At 46.1% G+C, this 17,036-nt stretch overlaps 1 protein-coding gene across 1 annotated transcript in view; it reads right to left on the bottom strand.

Moving 5' to 3' along the window:
• Positions 1–17,036, bottom strand: part of LOC118263745 (fat-like cadherin-related tumor suppressor homolog) — a 61,449-nt gene that overhangs the window by 17,703 nt on the left and 26,710 nt on the right. The window contains 13 exon segments of the mRNA XM_035575909.2: positions 260–454; positions 457–689; positions 756–956; positions 1,035–1,271; positions 5,791–5,814; positions 6,686–7,316; positions 7,816–8,340; positions 8,456–8,779; positions 9,175–10,065; positions 10,154–10,293; positions 13,851–14,217; positions 14,292–14,441; positions 14,644–14,873. Coding sequence (XP_035431802.2) covers positions 260–454; positions 457–689; positions 756–956; positions 1,035–1,271; positions 5,791–5,814; positions 6,686–7,316; positions 7,816–8,340; positions 8,456–8,779; positions 9,175–10,065; positions 10,154–10,293; positions 13,851–14,217; positions 14,292–14,441; positions 14,644–14,873 — 4,148 coding nt within the window.

Here is a 17,036-nt window from a genome sequence, read left to right as displayed (position 1 = left end):
CAAAGTTTTCATTACAACATACCATAAAATAAGAAAGTTGTAGATGCCTCTCTCATCTAACAAACCATATCATATTCTTATACTTTTATCGGTCTTTACATAAGAACTGACGCTTTTTTTTTTAATTAAAGTTTCTTAGTACTAAGTAGGTATTTTACTACTAAGTATAGTAAATTACCCTTCTTCGAAGTCGAAGTATCAAGTACATTACTATGCTTGGCAGTCGAACAAAGTTATCATGTGTTTGTCTTTTACATACTGTAGTCAAAAGTAGCGGCGGCGGTTGGTTCTCGAGTGCGCGAGCCTCGTGCACGACGTGCGGGAAGTGCGGCGGGCCGCGGTTGGCCGGCGCCAGCGACAGCTTCACGCGCGCGAACGCCGCGTGCGCGCCGTCCGACACCGACACGTTCAGCGAGCGCAGCGCGCCGCCCGCGCCCCCCGCGCCCCCCGCGCCCCCGCCGCCCAGCCGCGCCCCGCCGCCAGCGACACCACGCCGGTGCGCGCGTCCACGGCGAAGGCGCGCTGCGACGCCGCGCCCTCCAGCGCGAAGGTGAGGCGCGCGGCGTCGCGCTCGTCCGGGTCCCAGGCCGCCACGCGCGCCAGCTCCGTGCCGCGCGCCGCCTCGGCCGACACCAGCGCCGGCACCACGCCGCGCTCCACGCTGGGCGGGCTGTCGTTCACGTCGTCCACTGCAAGCACGGCCGCGTCAGTGGGCGCTCGGCGGACTCACCTGGCTGCCGGCCGCGGCTACTCACGGGAGATGAACAGGTGCGCCGTGGTGACGAGCGGCGGGCGGCCGGCGTCCGCGGCCGTGACCAGCAGGTGGTAGTGCGCCCTCGTCTCGCGGTCCAGCGGCGCCGCCACCCGGACCGCGCCCGTCGCGGGGTCGATGGTGAAGGCGCCCTCGGCGGCCGCATCCATTTCGGATAGTGAATATGTCACTTGTCCGTTTTCACCTAGACGAGAAAAGATAGCATCAAATAAAAGAAGACGCGCAGGTGAGTCGAGCTCGCCGGGCGAGCGGCGCTACGTACCAGTGTCGTTGTCGCGCGCGTGCAGCGTGAGTACGAGCTCGCCGCGCGGCGCCGCCTCGGACACGGTGGCGCGGTACACGTCGCGCGGGAACTCGGGCGCGCAGTCGTTGACGTCGAGCACGCGCAGCGTCAGCGCGGCGTCTGCGAAGGCGCCAGTGACGCCGTCCGTGGCGCGCACGACGAGGTCGTGGCTGCGCGCCGCCTCGTAGTCCAGGGCCGCGCGCGCCGTCAGCACGCCTGCAACATGCACGCTATACAACCTGCACGCTATACAACCTGCACGCTATACAACCTGCACGCTATACAACCTGCACGCTATACGACCTGCACGCTATACAACCTGCACGCTATACAACCTGCACGCTATACAACCTGCACGCTATACAACCTGCACGCTATACGACCTGCAGGCAGGCATGCACGCAGCGTTTAGTTAGTGACCACTAGCAACCGAGGCGGCTTACATTCGCTATGTTTTTAACTATGAAAACTCGTCAAAACAAAATATGGCCACCTTTGATAATTTCGTATATTTGTGTGTCTATACTGTAAAGAAGGTGCCATACTCTACTAAACATAATATTCAAACAATAGTCAGATAAAATCGCATTTTAAAAATGATGCGGCCATTTCCAAAAATTTATTTCTAAAAAATATAACAACTTTTAAGTCGCAGTAAATCAAAATAAAACCTTAATACCAAGCTAAAACCTTAAAAATTTGATCGGGTTAGTTTGACCCTATAAGGTAATTTTCACCCAAACTTTTAGACCAATGAAAACCTAAAAAACTCTGTTTTAGAGGCCTATTGGTTATGGGATTTGGATTAAAGTTTATCCAGTGGGTCAAAATAATCCGAACATAGAACGTCCGAGGCGGCGCCTTTTTGACAAAAGCCTAAGAACAGGCTGGATGGACCGAGTTTTGACGAGTTTATCTGCAAGCGATACAAAGCTGATGCACACTACCATGCATTTTATTAACAAACGTGATTAAATAATTAAGGAGTACTCATTAAATTCGTTCTAATGTCTGGTAGCGCATGATACGTGTTTTAAAAATATTTCTGCAGACAGATAAAACAATCTTTCGTTTTCTGTTAAATTGTTTATCCGACTTCCAACGTGTGGGTGTTTAACAATTTTATTTTGCTAAGAATTTGTTGCCGGACCTGAACGAGGCCGACAATATAGTACCACGAGGCGTTGTCGTGAATGACATTGGATAAATGAAAGGAGAGAGATATTTGTTGATATGATTCGATGTTTGGTAGTCTCAAAACTTGCCCTAGAAAGTTGCCAATACATTAGTGACGCCGATTACTTATCATTATCATCAAGGGATCCGTCTGACCTTTAGACGCCCCATCTCATTGAAAAGATAATTTACCACAATAATTGGGTATTTTTACTCAGTCATAAATTATGATGTACACTTTAAATAAAACATTTATTTCCATGTACCATAACTAATCAATACATATAAAAAGACAGTACAAATCGAATGTCTGTACATTAAATATTCAAAAAACACTGATAGAAGGCAGCTAAAGGAGTGTTACAGAAAACAAAAAAAAAACATATTTTGGAATTATTCGAAACTACTCAACGGATTTGAATGCGGTTTTGATTAATTAGGAGCATTGTCAAAACTTTGTTTAGTCAAAATCGGTTAAGGGAAAAAGAAGTTATGACCAATTGAAAATTTACTTCAAGCATTGCTTCAAAACTTTTAAACACTACAACTTAATATCTATTAGTTAATATTTCATAATCGTATATCCTAATATTTCTTAATCTTAAAACTCAGTTGTGTATTGACTACCATGGGGTTCAATAGATCATCGTCGGTCGTTAGTTGCCTATCAATTGGGTAGTTTCCTAGGTCAAAAATAAATTATTTTGACGTTTCAATATAATAAAATATCCCAAAATAATCGTACTTTCATTCATTAATTTGACGATATACTTATTTATTTAATTTTTTTAGCACTAAGAAGGGATTTTTGAAATGTCAAGGGGGGGAAACGGGATAATTTTAGAAAAGTAAGTGTGCTATTTGACGCTAAAAAAATATGACGTCTTAAGTTGCGATCTCCTACAAAATTCATAGAAAACTAGCGGACCCGACAGACGTTGTCCTGTCTACGCGTCTTTAATTTGAAAATTTTAAATCTATATATTAATACGTGATGCAAAAACTTTGGACCGCTTTTTACGAAAATTGCGCGGACGTAGAAGCATAAAATTTGGTACACTTATAGTTTATGTGTAGGAGAAGTGCAGGACGCTAATATTTTTCAAAAATAATGCTTATAAAGTACATTAAATCAATAAATAAAACATTACACACACATGCATAGTATCTGATCGTATTTGACAAAACGTCAAAATCGATAGACATAGCGATGATATTGACGTCTCATATGAATAAAAGAGTTTGTTTGAGTTTGAGTTAAATAAAAATTATCCTTGAACGTATGTTAAGTGGTATTGTAAATTAAATCGTATATGGTTGAATTTCAACCACCAGGCACTAATAGACCACTAGTTTTATTAATAAGCTAAAACATTCTGGACCATTTTGATGAAAATTATTATTCAAATGTTATGACAATATCTAACGTCATTAATATTTGACACTGCGATGGTAGCGCCGTCTGTCGTATCCAATGTAAAACATTCCAAAATCAACAACTACTAATTAATTAAAAAAACATTGTCCAGCGGACAAAATTGTGAATCTAAACCATTCTCAGATCCCCTTGAACACACACAAAAAAATCATCAAAATCGGTCCAGTCGTTTAAGAGAAGTTCAGTGACATACACACGTACAGAAGAATTATATATATAAAGATTAACGTTTTTGACTTTTCGATAAAAGTATTGAATTTGACTAGTTGGAAACTACCGTATTGATTCGGTTATGTTTGTTGGTTTGCTTTGCGGTCGTTTGTTGCGTTGTTAATTTGGAATTGATGGATTGGTTGTTTTGATTTCATTCAATAAATAGTGATGACTGTCGCTCCCCGAAAACTAAGCTTTCCAATAGTAAAATAACTTTTAAATCGGTCCAGAAGTTTCGGGGCCTATTCAAGACAAACAAACAAACGCAAAACCAATCTCTCCTCTTTATTATATTAGTGTAGGTGACGATTCGTATGAGTTAGTATGCCGCATCAAAACGCGAGAATATTATGACGTCTTTAAGTTACACTGGGCAGTGTTAAGGTCTCTACAGCGATGCCATATTGTCTACCGGTGGTACATCGAGGTTTTTAAGTGCTTGTATAAAAATGCCACCATTGGTGGTCAGAACACAGAAGCAGAATTTAAAGCGAGGTGTAAAGCAAGGAGACGTCATATCTCCCATTTACCACTCCATTGAAGTCGCCTTCAAGCATTTGGAATGGAAAGGATCTGGCGTCAACATAAACGACCCAGGCGAATACATCACTCGTTTGCCGACGACGTTGTGATGACATGGTTGGATAGTTGGAAAATCTAAGCACAATGCTCGATGACTTCTGTAGTGTCTCAATAGCTCAGGTCGCTTGCAACCGTCCTATCTCGAAGTCATTGGGGGAGACCTATGTTCAGCTGATATGATGAAGTTAATATTTTTTCCAAAATTCACAGAAAAGTATAGTTTTTGCCATTTTAATATTCACGAATGATTAGCCAGCTGAGCCTGGCCAGACCCGACTGGTCGGAAGTAAACACGGCTCAGTAAACATTTTGTTCGAAGCAGTAACGGAATCATAGCGCGATCAACATTTACAATAACATTATTATTTGTATGTCCTTTCCATTCACCGCACCACAGGGTCCCGGACCTTTGCAAGGCGTACGAGGAGCCGAAGCCAACTGAGCTGAGGAGCAGAGGCCCGTTGAACAATTTGTATCTAAATGTAATGGGACATCAGCCGGCGATTATCCCTGTATGCACTATAGAAGTACACCAAAGGACAATACCCGGTTGGTACAGGACTATTGTGCAATATGGAAGAAAAATGATTGAGTTATGATACATCCTTCCCCCAAGTGAAGTTGAAGGCAACTCCACTCTTGCGAATCTCCACTCAAACCAGCCAATTAAGGCAAGAATGAGGCAGAAGAGACCACTCCGGATAGTCACGGGTACTAACCGGAGTTGAAAAAACATTATTATTCGAGTTGTCCTGGCGCTCGATAGATGGAGTGGGAATCAAGACAGAACGCGCTATGGTTTAGTTAGCTCAATTTAGTTAGGTTCGGCGTCAATCTCACGTCGAATGAGAATTCAAGCAACGCCCCTAGCGGAAAGTGTGTAAACAATATACAGTGGGTGAGAAGTCTAGAATCTAGTGGTGTTTGTGTTTCCTTCAAATCCCTCTGAAGCTTCTGAGTTTTGTTCACATTTTAAAAATTATTGTGAAATGGAAAAACACGTAATAACAGATAAAGTAATGTTTACACCGATTGCATAATTTATTTTACGAACGATTTATTTTTCTGGAAAATATCGTGTCTAAAAGATGCGCGTTGCAATGTATGTATGTGCGGTGTGGCGGTGACGCGTGTAACTACAATGTAGATGAAGCATGTTAATGATGTTTGGTTCAATCATGCAGAAACAGAAACACGTCAATAGTCATCGCGTTGCCTAATGCAGTTACGGCGAAACATGTCGATGGCAAGCTGACGGGGACAGAGTACAGGGCGAGGACATGATGGCGACACCGACTGGAAGCGGACATGCTCTGGTATACTCACATGGACTATTGCCTCTGTCGGGGGCTGCGGATAAAACAAAATGTTAGTAACGCAGTCAGTTCGCCACCACCGCGCACTATTGTAGTTTTCTATTGAGGAGAGGACGATTTCTACTGAGATTACATAAATATGTTTCGCACACGTTTCGACATTCGAGTTCCCCACGAATAGGTCGTTTGAAAGGTTCTAGTAAGGTTTAAGCTTCAAATCTTGCTGCAAAGAGTTCATTTAACCATTAAGAGTATTAAGTGATTAAACTTTGCAAAAGAAACCTTTTTCTGTGACCCACATACCATAATATACAACTCAAACGACGGACTATTCCTCCTCCTATTGTGATGTAATAATATACTCCGATTATAAAGTTTCTTTCCACCTTTTCTTTAAGTAATTGGCTGCGAATAGCTTTTTTTAAGCGCACACTAAGATTTTTTACATACATATTATACTCAAGCATGAATCATTTTTTTGTGGATCACAAAAATAATTGTTCCTTGCGGGAATCGAACCTGCGACAAATTACACGGCAGCCCAGCCATTGTGCCAATCGTGTATTTAAAATCTTTTGAAGGCAAATCCCCGCTAATTTCAGTCACCTGTAGTCCCCATAACAACCAACCATGTACGATCAGTAAGCGAGACGACTACAATAACACATTGAACGACTTTACCGAGCACCTAGTTGTTCAGGGTGGGACGTTCGTTAGTTCTGAGGATTTCGGCCACGGTGAGAGTTGTGGATATAGGCCACAGTTTCATAATTATAATTATGTTTACCCATCGTCAGTATAATTTCCCTTCATGCAAATATTTGTAAACCAGTTAGTAAGATTCCGTGCGTAAAACCAGTAACGATTAGAATAGAAGTCCTCGGCACGTGCAGGGGGGCAATGACCTGTGTCGAAGTGGATCTCGAAGAGGCCGGCGGCGTCCTCGTGCAGCGTGTAGATGAGCTGGCGCCCCAGCGGGGACACGGCCTGCAGCGCGGCGCCCAGCGGCGCCCCGGGCGCCACGTCCTCGCGCGCGGACAGCGCGAAGTGAGCGCGCGGCCAGCTGGGCGCGGCGCCGCCCGCCCACACGCGCACGGCCACGCGCGCCTCGGCGCCGCACGCCGGCACGCCGCCGTCGAAGGCCGCGATGTCGAGCCAGTACAGCTGGCTGTGCGCGTCCAGCGTCTGCTTGAGCGAGATCTGGCCGCTGCGGCGGTCGACGCGGAACAGCTCGCCGTGGCCGCGCTTCATCTCGTAGCGCACCTCGCCGTTGTCGTTGGCGTCCAGGTCCACGGCGCGCACGCGCAGCACGGGCGTGCCGGGCGGCGCGCCGGCCAGCACGGCGGCGGCGTAGGGCCGCTCCACGAACACGGGGCAGTTGTCGTTGACGTCGCTGACGGCCACGTGCAGCCGGGCGCGCGCCACGCGCTGCGCGGGCGGCGCCGAGCGCGCCTCCACCAGCAGCGTGTACAGGTCGCGCAGCTCGCGGTCCAGCGCGCGCCCCGTCGTGCGGACCGCGCCCGACGTGGGGCCCACCTGCGTTTGTGTTCTCGTCAAATTACTATTTTTTTACTAATTCTACCTACTTCCAGGTGGTTACAACCGCTCTGCTCAGCTCCTATTGAACGTAGCTTGATGTTGAATAGCCTATAACCTCTCTCAATAAATGGACTATCCAACACAAAAATATTAATTCAAATCGGTATAGTTGTTAAGGTGCAAATAAGATGAGTCGACTTATTTTTATCATAATGTGATGACCAAGGGATCCTCGATGATTTCGCAATTATAATGAATAATAAATTGATTATTCATAATTGATGCATCATAATTGCGAAATCATCTGCATAATAAATCACGTGCAAAGCATAATCTAGTGGATACGAGGTTAAAAGGTATGTTTTGAGTATACTAGATTTTGATTTCGTTGATTTTTTTTGTGCCGAATTTAAGAAATAATGTGAAAAGTGATATCCAGTGACTTAGGCTGTTTTGGCATGATTGTGCAAACTCACAAATGATGAACGAGACCAACCTCAAATCCGTCAACGGGGTTCAGTATCCGGAACTCAATATGTTCGTTGAGCGCCGCCCCGAGCACGTTGAGCACGGCCACCGTGGTCGGCTTGGTGGAGTTCTCCACGACGGAGCCGTAGTAGTCGGCCTTCTGGAAGGCCAGGCCCGAGTTGTCGGCCTCGGCCACGCGGATGTCGACGCGCGCCGTGGCGGAGTACAGGCCGTCCGACACGCGCACGCGCAGGCGGTGCGCCGCCTGCAGGCCGGCCGCGCGCGCCACGCGCAGCTCGCCCGCGTCCGACAGCGCGAACACGGCGTCCGGGTCGCCCTCGATGACGTCGTACTTGAGGCGCGCGCCGGGCGCCAGGTCGGGGTCGCGCGCCGCCAGCCGCGCCACGGCCACGCCGTCCGACGTGGGCAGCAGCACCGTGGCCGAGTACTCCGCCTGCGAGAACTCGGGCGGGCAGTCGTTCACGTCCGTCACTTCCACCACCACTTTCGCGACGCTACCCGACGGAAGCCGAGGATTACCCATGTCGATGACCTGCGGGCGAGCACGATCATCATACAAACTACTCCTCCGTTACTCTGGTGGACTACGTGGCGTCGAAACCTCGACGTGAATAGTGAAAGCAGACGAAGAAAGAAGCGGCACTGACCCTGACGCTGAACTCGTGCGTGTGCGCGCGCTCGTAGTCGAGGCGCGCCAGCAGGTGCAGCGCGCCCGTGGTGGGGTCGACGCGGAACTGCGCGGCGGCGGCCGGCTGCAGGATCTCGTAGGCGCGCTGGCGGTTGGCGGGCGAGTCGGCGTCGTCCGTGAGCAGCACGAGCGGCGCGGCGGCGTCGGCGGCGGCGGCCACGAGCGCGCCGGGCGCCGCGGCCTCGGACACGCGGCCGCGGTAGTGCGCGCGCCGCAGGCTGGGCGGGAACTCGTTCCGGTCCAGCACGTGCACCGCCACGCGCGCCACGGCACTGCCGCCGCCCTGCACACAGTACGCACGTCAGCGCTCGTATTCCCTCCCTTGAATACGCTCTACACAGCGAACGATAACGCCACGGCCGTATTGCGGCGTGTGCCAGACGTGTGGTACCGGCAATTTGAACAGTTTGCGTACTAAGCAACCCTGATTCACGTTAAAACGCAATTTAATCAGGCGTATCACACAAAACTAACGCAACAATTAATTATTATGCAACGTCACGGATTTTTTTCTCACAAAGGGATAAGTGAGGTGCACTTTTTTTACTATTAAAATACTTTGGCCGACCCGGGAATTGAACCCAACGCACCCCTTGTCCCGCAGTTGCACAGTACTGGACCAACGATGTATTAATTTATTGACACCAAATTTTTGTAAATCGAAATTTATGCCCTCACCATGTTGATCGCTGTCACCGTCAAATTGTAAAAATTCTTGGTCTCATAGTCGAGCGGCGCGGCCGTGGCGAGCAGTCCGGCGGCCGGGTTCAGCCGGAACAGGCCCTCGCCCCCCTCCAGCGAGAACCACGGCGCGCTCGCACTGCGCACCTCCAGCGCCGCCAGCGCCGTGCCGGCCGGCTCGTTCTCGTACACCTCGCACGCCACGTCCGGCGACACGAACCGCGGCGGCGCGTCGTCCGGCTCCACCACCACCACGTGCAGCGGCAGCGTGGCCCAGCGCGCGCCCGGCGGCGGGTTGGCGGCGCGCACGGCCAGCGTGTAGTCGCGCGGGCCCGCCGCCGGCAGCGCCCGCGCCAGCCGCACGTCGCCCAGCGCCGCGTCCACCGCGAACAGGCCGGCCGCGTCGCCGCCCGCCAGCGAGTACACCACGCGCGCCGCGTCGCCCGCGTCGCGGTCGGCGGCGCGCAGCGCGGCCACCAGCGCCCCGGCCGGCGCGCCGCGCGCCAGCCGCGCCTCGGCCAGGCGCCGCCCCCACTCGGGCGCGTGCTCGTCCGCGTCGTGCACGCGCACGGTGACGCGCGCGTAGGCCCGCGAGGCGCGCGGCGCCTGGTCGCGCGCCCACACCGTGAGCTCGTGCACGGCGGCGCTCTCCCTGTCGAGCGGGTGCGCGAGCTCGAGCACGCCGCTGAGCTCGTGCAGGCGGAACAGGCGCGCGGAGGCGGGCGCGCGCGCCGCGTGCACGCCGTACAGCAGGCGGCCGGCGCCGGTGGCGCGCAGGGCTACCAGCGCCTCGCCCACGCGCGTGGTTTCCGAAGTCTCCACGATGTACTCGTCTTGCGTGAACGATACGCCCCCTTCGTTAGCGTCGTTGATGACGGTTATATTGACCTGCAATGCGGCACAGACGGATCAGTCCCGTCGACAGAGCACGGACCCGCGCGACATATGTACGACATGTATACGAGCGCGCAGTTACCGGAGCGTACACGACGTGCGCGCCGTCGGTGACGGACACGTTGAGACAGTACTGCGGCTGGCGCTCCCAGAGCAGACGTCGAGCCAACACTAGACTTCCGTCTTCTCTGCCGATGTAAAATTCTTGTCGCGGGTCACCATCTGCCAATATGAAAATAATGAGTTTTCCTTGTTTAATCATATAATAATAAAACTGTACAACAAATAGTAGGGCGTGTTAAACTAGGCTGAGTTGTCAAAATGTTAATCCAATTCCAAGATAGCTGCTGCTCGAATTTAAATCAAGTACTACTTATGATTAGTTTTCGTCATAAATAGAATTTATTTAGGTATTTTTATTTTCGCTTTTATAGATTTTTTATTATTATATAGGTTTATATAACAAGTGCGTTGCCGGCCATTTAGGGATTATGATAAATAAATGATAAATGATAAATGATAAATGATATTTATTTCTGTAAATAGGTCATAAAATAACACTTTTACACGTCAATATTTCAAATAGCTAGATGAGGCCGGCATTTCCTATCTGACTACTCTGAGAAGAAATGCCGAAACAAACTCAGAGGTCACAGTCTCTTTTAAAGTCCAGACAATGAAATAGAGGATAATGTGAGAGAACCGTGCAAGTTGGTTCTGTAGTGGTCTTTAGAGGAAAGAACCACAACAGTATGAGCGGACCTGTTCAGATGGCCGTACGCATGTGTCAGTTAACAATCAGCTCAGCTAACGGCTGTTGCTGAATGATCCGACGAACAATACCAACCAAAAGAACATTTGGGTAGGTCTCGTAAATGCTCACACTGTCAGAATATAATTAACTAAAAGTGAAATAACTAAGCAAACTCTCACACGGTCCTCAGACTAACAATTTTAAAAATAATATGATAAAAATAAAAAATATCGAATGATATTAATGTATATCATGTCAAATTGTATAAAAATGTAACTTGTGTTACAAACATGTCAACATGACCTGTGTGGACATTATAACGGCTCACTCCCAAGCCTGACTATCATCTAAGTAGTCTTTAATTTTATAAAAAGCTTTACTATACAGTTTTTCTTTAATAACATTTTTAAATTTATTCAGGCTCAAACTTTGAATATCGCTGGGAATTTTATTGTAAAAGCGTATACATTGACATCTGAACGAACCACTTATTTTCTTAAGTCTAGTAGTGGGAACTATATATTTGTTTTTACTTCTAGTGTTTATATTATGTATATCACAATACTTTTTGAATAAATTAATGTTTTTGTGAGCATACACTACATTTTCATAAATGTATTGAGAGGGAACAGTCAATATATTAATTTCTTTAAATAGTTCCCTAAGAGAGTGCCTCGGACTAAGATTATAAATTGATCGAATGGCTCTTTTTTGCAGCACAAAGACAGACTGAATGTCAGCAGCATTTCCCCACAAGAGAATACCATATGACATGATACTATGAAAATAACTAAAGTATACTAATCGCGCTGTATTTACATCGGTCAAATTTCTAATTTTTTTAACGGCATATGCTGCAGAGCTGAGCCTTTTCGATAACTTATCTACGTGTGGAGCCCACTGTAGCTTAGCGTCCAGGGTTATACCTAAAAAGACAGTTGAATCTACAGGGTCCAACTCCTCGCCCTTGATTAGCACGCTGGTTTTTACATGTCTAACATTTGGTGTTGTGAATCTAATGCATTTAGTTTTTGATTCATTAAGTAATAAATTATTGGCACCAAACCAGCGAACTATTTTTGAGAGAGCACTATTTACATGATCACTGACTAATTGTCCACGTTTGAGTTTAAACAATAAAGATGTATCATCAGCAAACAGTACTATCCCATGGTTATCCTTCACAAGGTAAGGTAAATCATTAATATAAATAAGAAAGAGAAACGGGCCGAGAATTGACCCCTGCGGAACACCCATCCTAACAATAGACCCGGAGGAAACTTTTCCGTTAATGTCGACTCTCTGAATCCTATTACTCAAGTATGAGTTAAGAAGATCCAGAGAGCTGCCCCGTATTCCATAATGGGATAGCTTCCTGATCAGTGTTTCATGAGGGACACAATCGAACGCCTTGGATAAGTCACAAAAAATACCCAATGCGTCGGCCGAGTCCTCCCATGCATCATAAATGTGATTAAGAAGTTCAACACCGGCATCAGTTGTTGAACGACCCCTTGTAAAACCAAACTGATTTCCATGTAATAATTTATTTCTATTAAAGAATCTTTGCAACTGATGTAGAATAATTTTTTCAAAAATTTTACTGAATGTAGGTAGTACTGAAATAGGTCTAAAGTTAGTGGGGTCAGAAGTACTACCCGATTTAAATAACGGAGTTATTTTACTATTCTTCATGAGATCAGGAAACACACCACGATCGACACAGTTATTAAAGATTAGAGCTAATACGGGTGCTACAATATCTATTACAGAGCCGGTAATGTACACAGAATTACCCCACAGATCTGCAGTCTTTTTCTTGTTCAAGGTATGGAACGTTTTGACTATATCTGTATAATCTATGTGTTCGAAAGAGAAGCCTAAATTGCAAGCTGCAACATTTTCTTTTAGTAAAGATTCTGCAACTGTGGGAGATGAGTTCAAAGACTTAGTAGTGGACACAGGAACGTCCGAAAAGAAGTTTTCAAATGCAGCTGCGACTTCTGCATCCGATTTAATTACATTATTATCAATTATAAGACTAAATTCACTACTCTTCTCTTTAGACCTCCCTGTTTCACTGTTAATAATACTCCAGGTCGCTTTAATTACATTGTCACTGTTTTTTATTTTAGAGCTCAAGTATAACGATTTTGCAATTGAGCAAACATTTTTAAATAATTTAGAATATTTCTTTACATATTCACTAAATTCAGTTGTATTAATATATGTCCTCTCGTTATAAAGCTCATATAGGCTTTTCCTACTCTTATATATACCAGTAGTTGCCCATTGATTGAAAGACGCATTGCCATGAGCTGGTATGTTTTTAGGTGTGAAGGTGGACTTAAACTCGGTATGGTAAATGTTAAAAAATTCATCACACAAGTTATTAGAATCTTTATTCCTTAATAATAAAGGTATTTTGTCAGTGAGTTTAGATTTGAAAGTTTCAATGCGTCTTTCAGTCTTTGGGTTAACAATAATATGTGGTTTCGACACTTTATTTACTTTATTTGTTATTGAAATTAATTGTCCACAATGATCTGAATCAAGCAATGATATAATTTGTTTATTAGTTGGTACAATATCAGTATAAATATTATCTAGGCAAGTGGCACTAGTAGGAGTTATCCTAGTGGGCTCCAGAAACAGGTTCGTGAGGTTAAATGAGGCAAATAAACTTACAATTTTTGTACTTAAACTAGAATTTTCTAACAAATTTACATTAAAATCGCCACAAGTAATAATGAATTTATTTGAACTACTGAGTCAACACTACATCGATTAGGAATTTAAGGGTTGTTGGGGAATCTATAGGAAATTGGGAAAATTGGGAAGGGGGAATTGGGCCTCCGGTAACCTCACTCACACAACGAAACACAAAGCAAAGGTTTTTTGACGTAGGTTTTCGGTGAGACCGTGGTATCACTCCGGTCAAGCCGGCTCATTCGTGCCGAAGCATGGCTCTCCCACACTTAAATATAGTTAAATGTATTATTTTCACTCATCAAAGGATCATTACCTATTATACTGTAATACAAAGCATCGCCGTCGGGATCCGTGGCTTGCAGCACGGCGAGCAGAAAGCCGGGCGCGTCCAGTTCCGCCACCTGCAGCGGCGGGGGCGCGGCCAGCGTGGGCGCCGCGCCCCCGCCCCGCTCCACGCCGCGAACCACGGCGCGCGCCACGCTGCAGCGGGGGCGCGCCGCCCCGTCGCACGCGCGCAGCGTCACGTCGTACGAGTCGCCGGGCGCCAGCGCCAGGCGCGGCGCCAGCAGCAGGCGCCCCGTGGCGCCCTGCACGCGCAGCAGGCCGCGCGCCGCGCCCCGCGCCCGCGCCCAGTAGCGCACGGTGCCGTTGGCGCCTTCGTCCGCGTCGAAGGCCACCACCTGCGGACGAGCGGAGAGTGAGCGGGGGTCGGGGCGCCGCGTCCGCCATGCGTCGCATGCAAGTCGTGCCTCACCGTGGCGACGTAGTGGCCGACGGGTGCGGGGTCGTCGTAATAGTCCCAGGGCGCGCGCACTCCTGAACCTTCTTCGTCGTCTTCGGCCTCCCACTCGGTGCTGCTTTCGTCGGCGATAGGTACCGCTTCGACACCGTCGGCCTCGTCACCCTGCAAATAATAGCACACATCTGCACGCTACCACGCCACACACATTATGTTAAATCTCGTTCTTCTAAAGAATCTCCGCCGGGGCCGACTTCCGAAAACCAAGTTAATATTTATACAATTTAAGCACTCCACACCACACAGACCTCTAACAGGAGCATGCGTTAATGTATTGCCGAACGCATAACATCGAGTAGCGGCGTACCTGCGGCAGAGCGTCGAGGCGCGGCGCGGGCGGCGCGGGCGGCGCGAGCGGCGCGGGCACGCGGATGTCGTAGAAGCGCTGCGCGAAGGCGGGCGCGTGGTCGTTGACGTCCAGCAGGCGCACGGCGAGGCGCGCCGTGCTGGCCAGCGTGCCGTCCGACGCCTGCACCTCCAGCGCGTGGCTGGCGCCCGCCTCGCGGTCCAGCGTGCGCCCCGTCGTCACGATCTCACCTGCACCGTCGCACGCGTTAATGCCACTACACGAACTTACATAAGTAGTTGGATACTTGACCTTGAAACGGAACTTGAAAAATAAATTACCAACTTCAAAAAGGAGGAGATACTATTATTCGAACTATTGTTATGTCCAGCGATTACTCCGCCCGTCTTTTTTTTATTGGAAAGGTGACACTTTCGTAACAAGAAAAGGCTTAAGAAGAGTAGGAGTACGAACGGGGTGGTTTTTAGTCAGCAAGAGTCTGCCACTCCCTCTAGCCTCATCCTAAAAGGTTGGAGAAGTCATTAAAAAATCCCCCCCCCCCCTCAATTACCAAAAATCAATGAGACGACGTATGCTGTGGTAGATATTATGAGTTGGTAGGTCCTTAGTACAATGAGTATTACTTGTTTTTAGGGTTCCGTAGCCAAATGGCAAAAAACGGAATCCTTATAGATTCGTCATGTCTGTCTGTCCGTCCGTCCGTATGTCACAGCCATTTATTTCGGAAACTGTTGGGCTTACATAGTTGTAACCACTATTCGAATTTTGAATAAAAATTAATAATTTTAAAAATTAAAGGGGTGGCCCTTTACTTGGAACTGATTAAAAAACATTTTTTTAGGGCTAACATATACGTGATGGGTGTCTATTAGTATAAGCGCTGGCAACGTTTTTGAGAGAGCATTTCAAGAAGGCCAGTTTTTAGATATATTATGTCTCTCAGTCTCCCAGACATCATACGGGCTATCTGGCACCTGGTAGTCGTTGCGTTCATCAGTGCGCATCGCATTTGTACCGGTAAAATTTCAATTTTTCAAACCATTTTAAGAAGTTATTTTTTATTATTATTATTTTTATTGAACTTATAGTAACATGAATCTCTTATTGCCAGGCATTTTTCATGTTGTTTAAGGTCTGCCAGGAGCCAATTGTGAATTAAAAAAAAAAAAATTTCAAATCATTTTAGTATGGCTGAAATTTTAGTATGATGTTATTTAAGTAAGAAAAGACCCAAAATTAATTTGCCAAGCAGTTATTCGGTTGTTAACCTTCAGCCAGACCGATCTAAAACTGAAAAATGATGTAGTATCATTTCGCTTGGTCTAGAAATATTTGTCGAACGAATTACAGAGAAAGGGATTAAACAACCGGCCAAGTGCGAGTCGGACTCGCCCATGAAGGGTTCCGTAGCAGCAAGTAGACGACTAAATAAAAAAAGTTATAAAATAACTTGGTTTTACATAGTGTTGTTATGAACGACAAAGTTATATTTGTGGTTTTGGAAAATGTTTTATTTCTTAAAAACTAGTAATGGTATCTCGTTCAAACCAATTTTAGTTGAAACATTTTATTGAAATGTATAGCATATTTTTTTTAATTTCCTCACTCTCTTATTTTGAAAGTTAGAGGGGGGGTACACTCATTTTCCACTTTGGAAGCGTCTAACTTTCAAACGATTGATTTTGACGAAAAATGGCTTTAGGAACCTTAATGTCTTTTTTAAAGACCTATCCATAGACACCCATCACGGATATGTTAGCTGAAAATTTTTTTTTTTAAATCAGTTCCATGTATGGAGTGGCCCCCTTAAATTTTTAAATTTATTAATTTTTATTCAAAATTCGAATAGCGGTTACCGAAACACATCAACCTACAAAGTTTCAACTTTGTAGGCCCAACAGTTTGGGAAATTATCTATAATCGATTTTTTAATCAATTAATTTTTGTATGATGTTATTTAATTAAGTAAGTAAAAACCCAAAATTAATTTACCAAGCAGTAATTCAAACTTCAGTCAGAACGATTGTAAAAAAAAAATATTATTTATTATTTAGCCATTTATTTCCCAAAAGTTGAAACTTTGTAGGTTGATGTGTTTCGATAACCGCTATTCGAATTTTGAATAAAAATTAATAAATTTAAAAATTTAAGGGGGCCACTCCATACATGGAACTGATTTAAAAAAAAAAAATTTTCAGCTTACATATCCGTGATGGGTGTCTATGGATAGGTCTTTAAAAAAGACATTAAGGTTCCTAAAGCCATTTTTCGTCAAAATCAATCGTTTGAAAGTTAGACGCTTCCAAAGTGGAAAAATGAGTGTACCCCCCTCTAACTTTTAAAATAAGAGAGTGAGGAAATTAAAAAAAATATATGCTATACATTTCAATAAA

This window comes from Spodoptera frugiperda, chromosome 27 (assembly GCF_023101765.2).
Source record: "Spodoptera frugiperda isolate SF20-4 chromosome 27, AGI-APGP_CSIRO_Sfru_2.0, whole genome shotgun sequence".
NCBI lineage: Eukaryota > Metazoa > Arthropoda > Insecta > Lepidoptera > Noctuidae > Spodoptera > Spodoptera frugiperda.
Note: the sequence above shows the minus strand (reverse complement) of the source record. Positions and strands in the feature narration are given on the sequence as shown.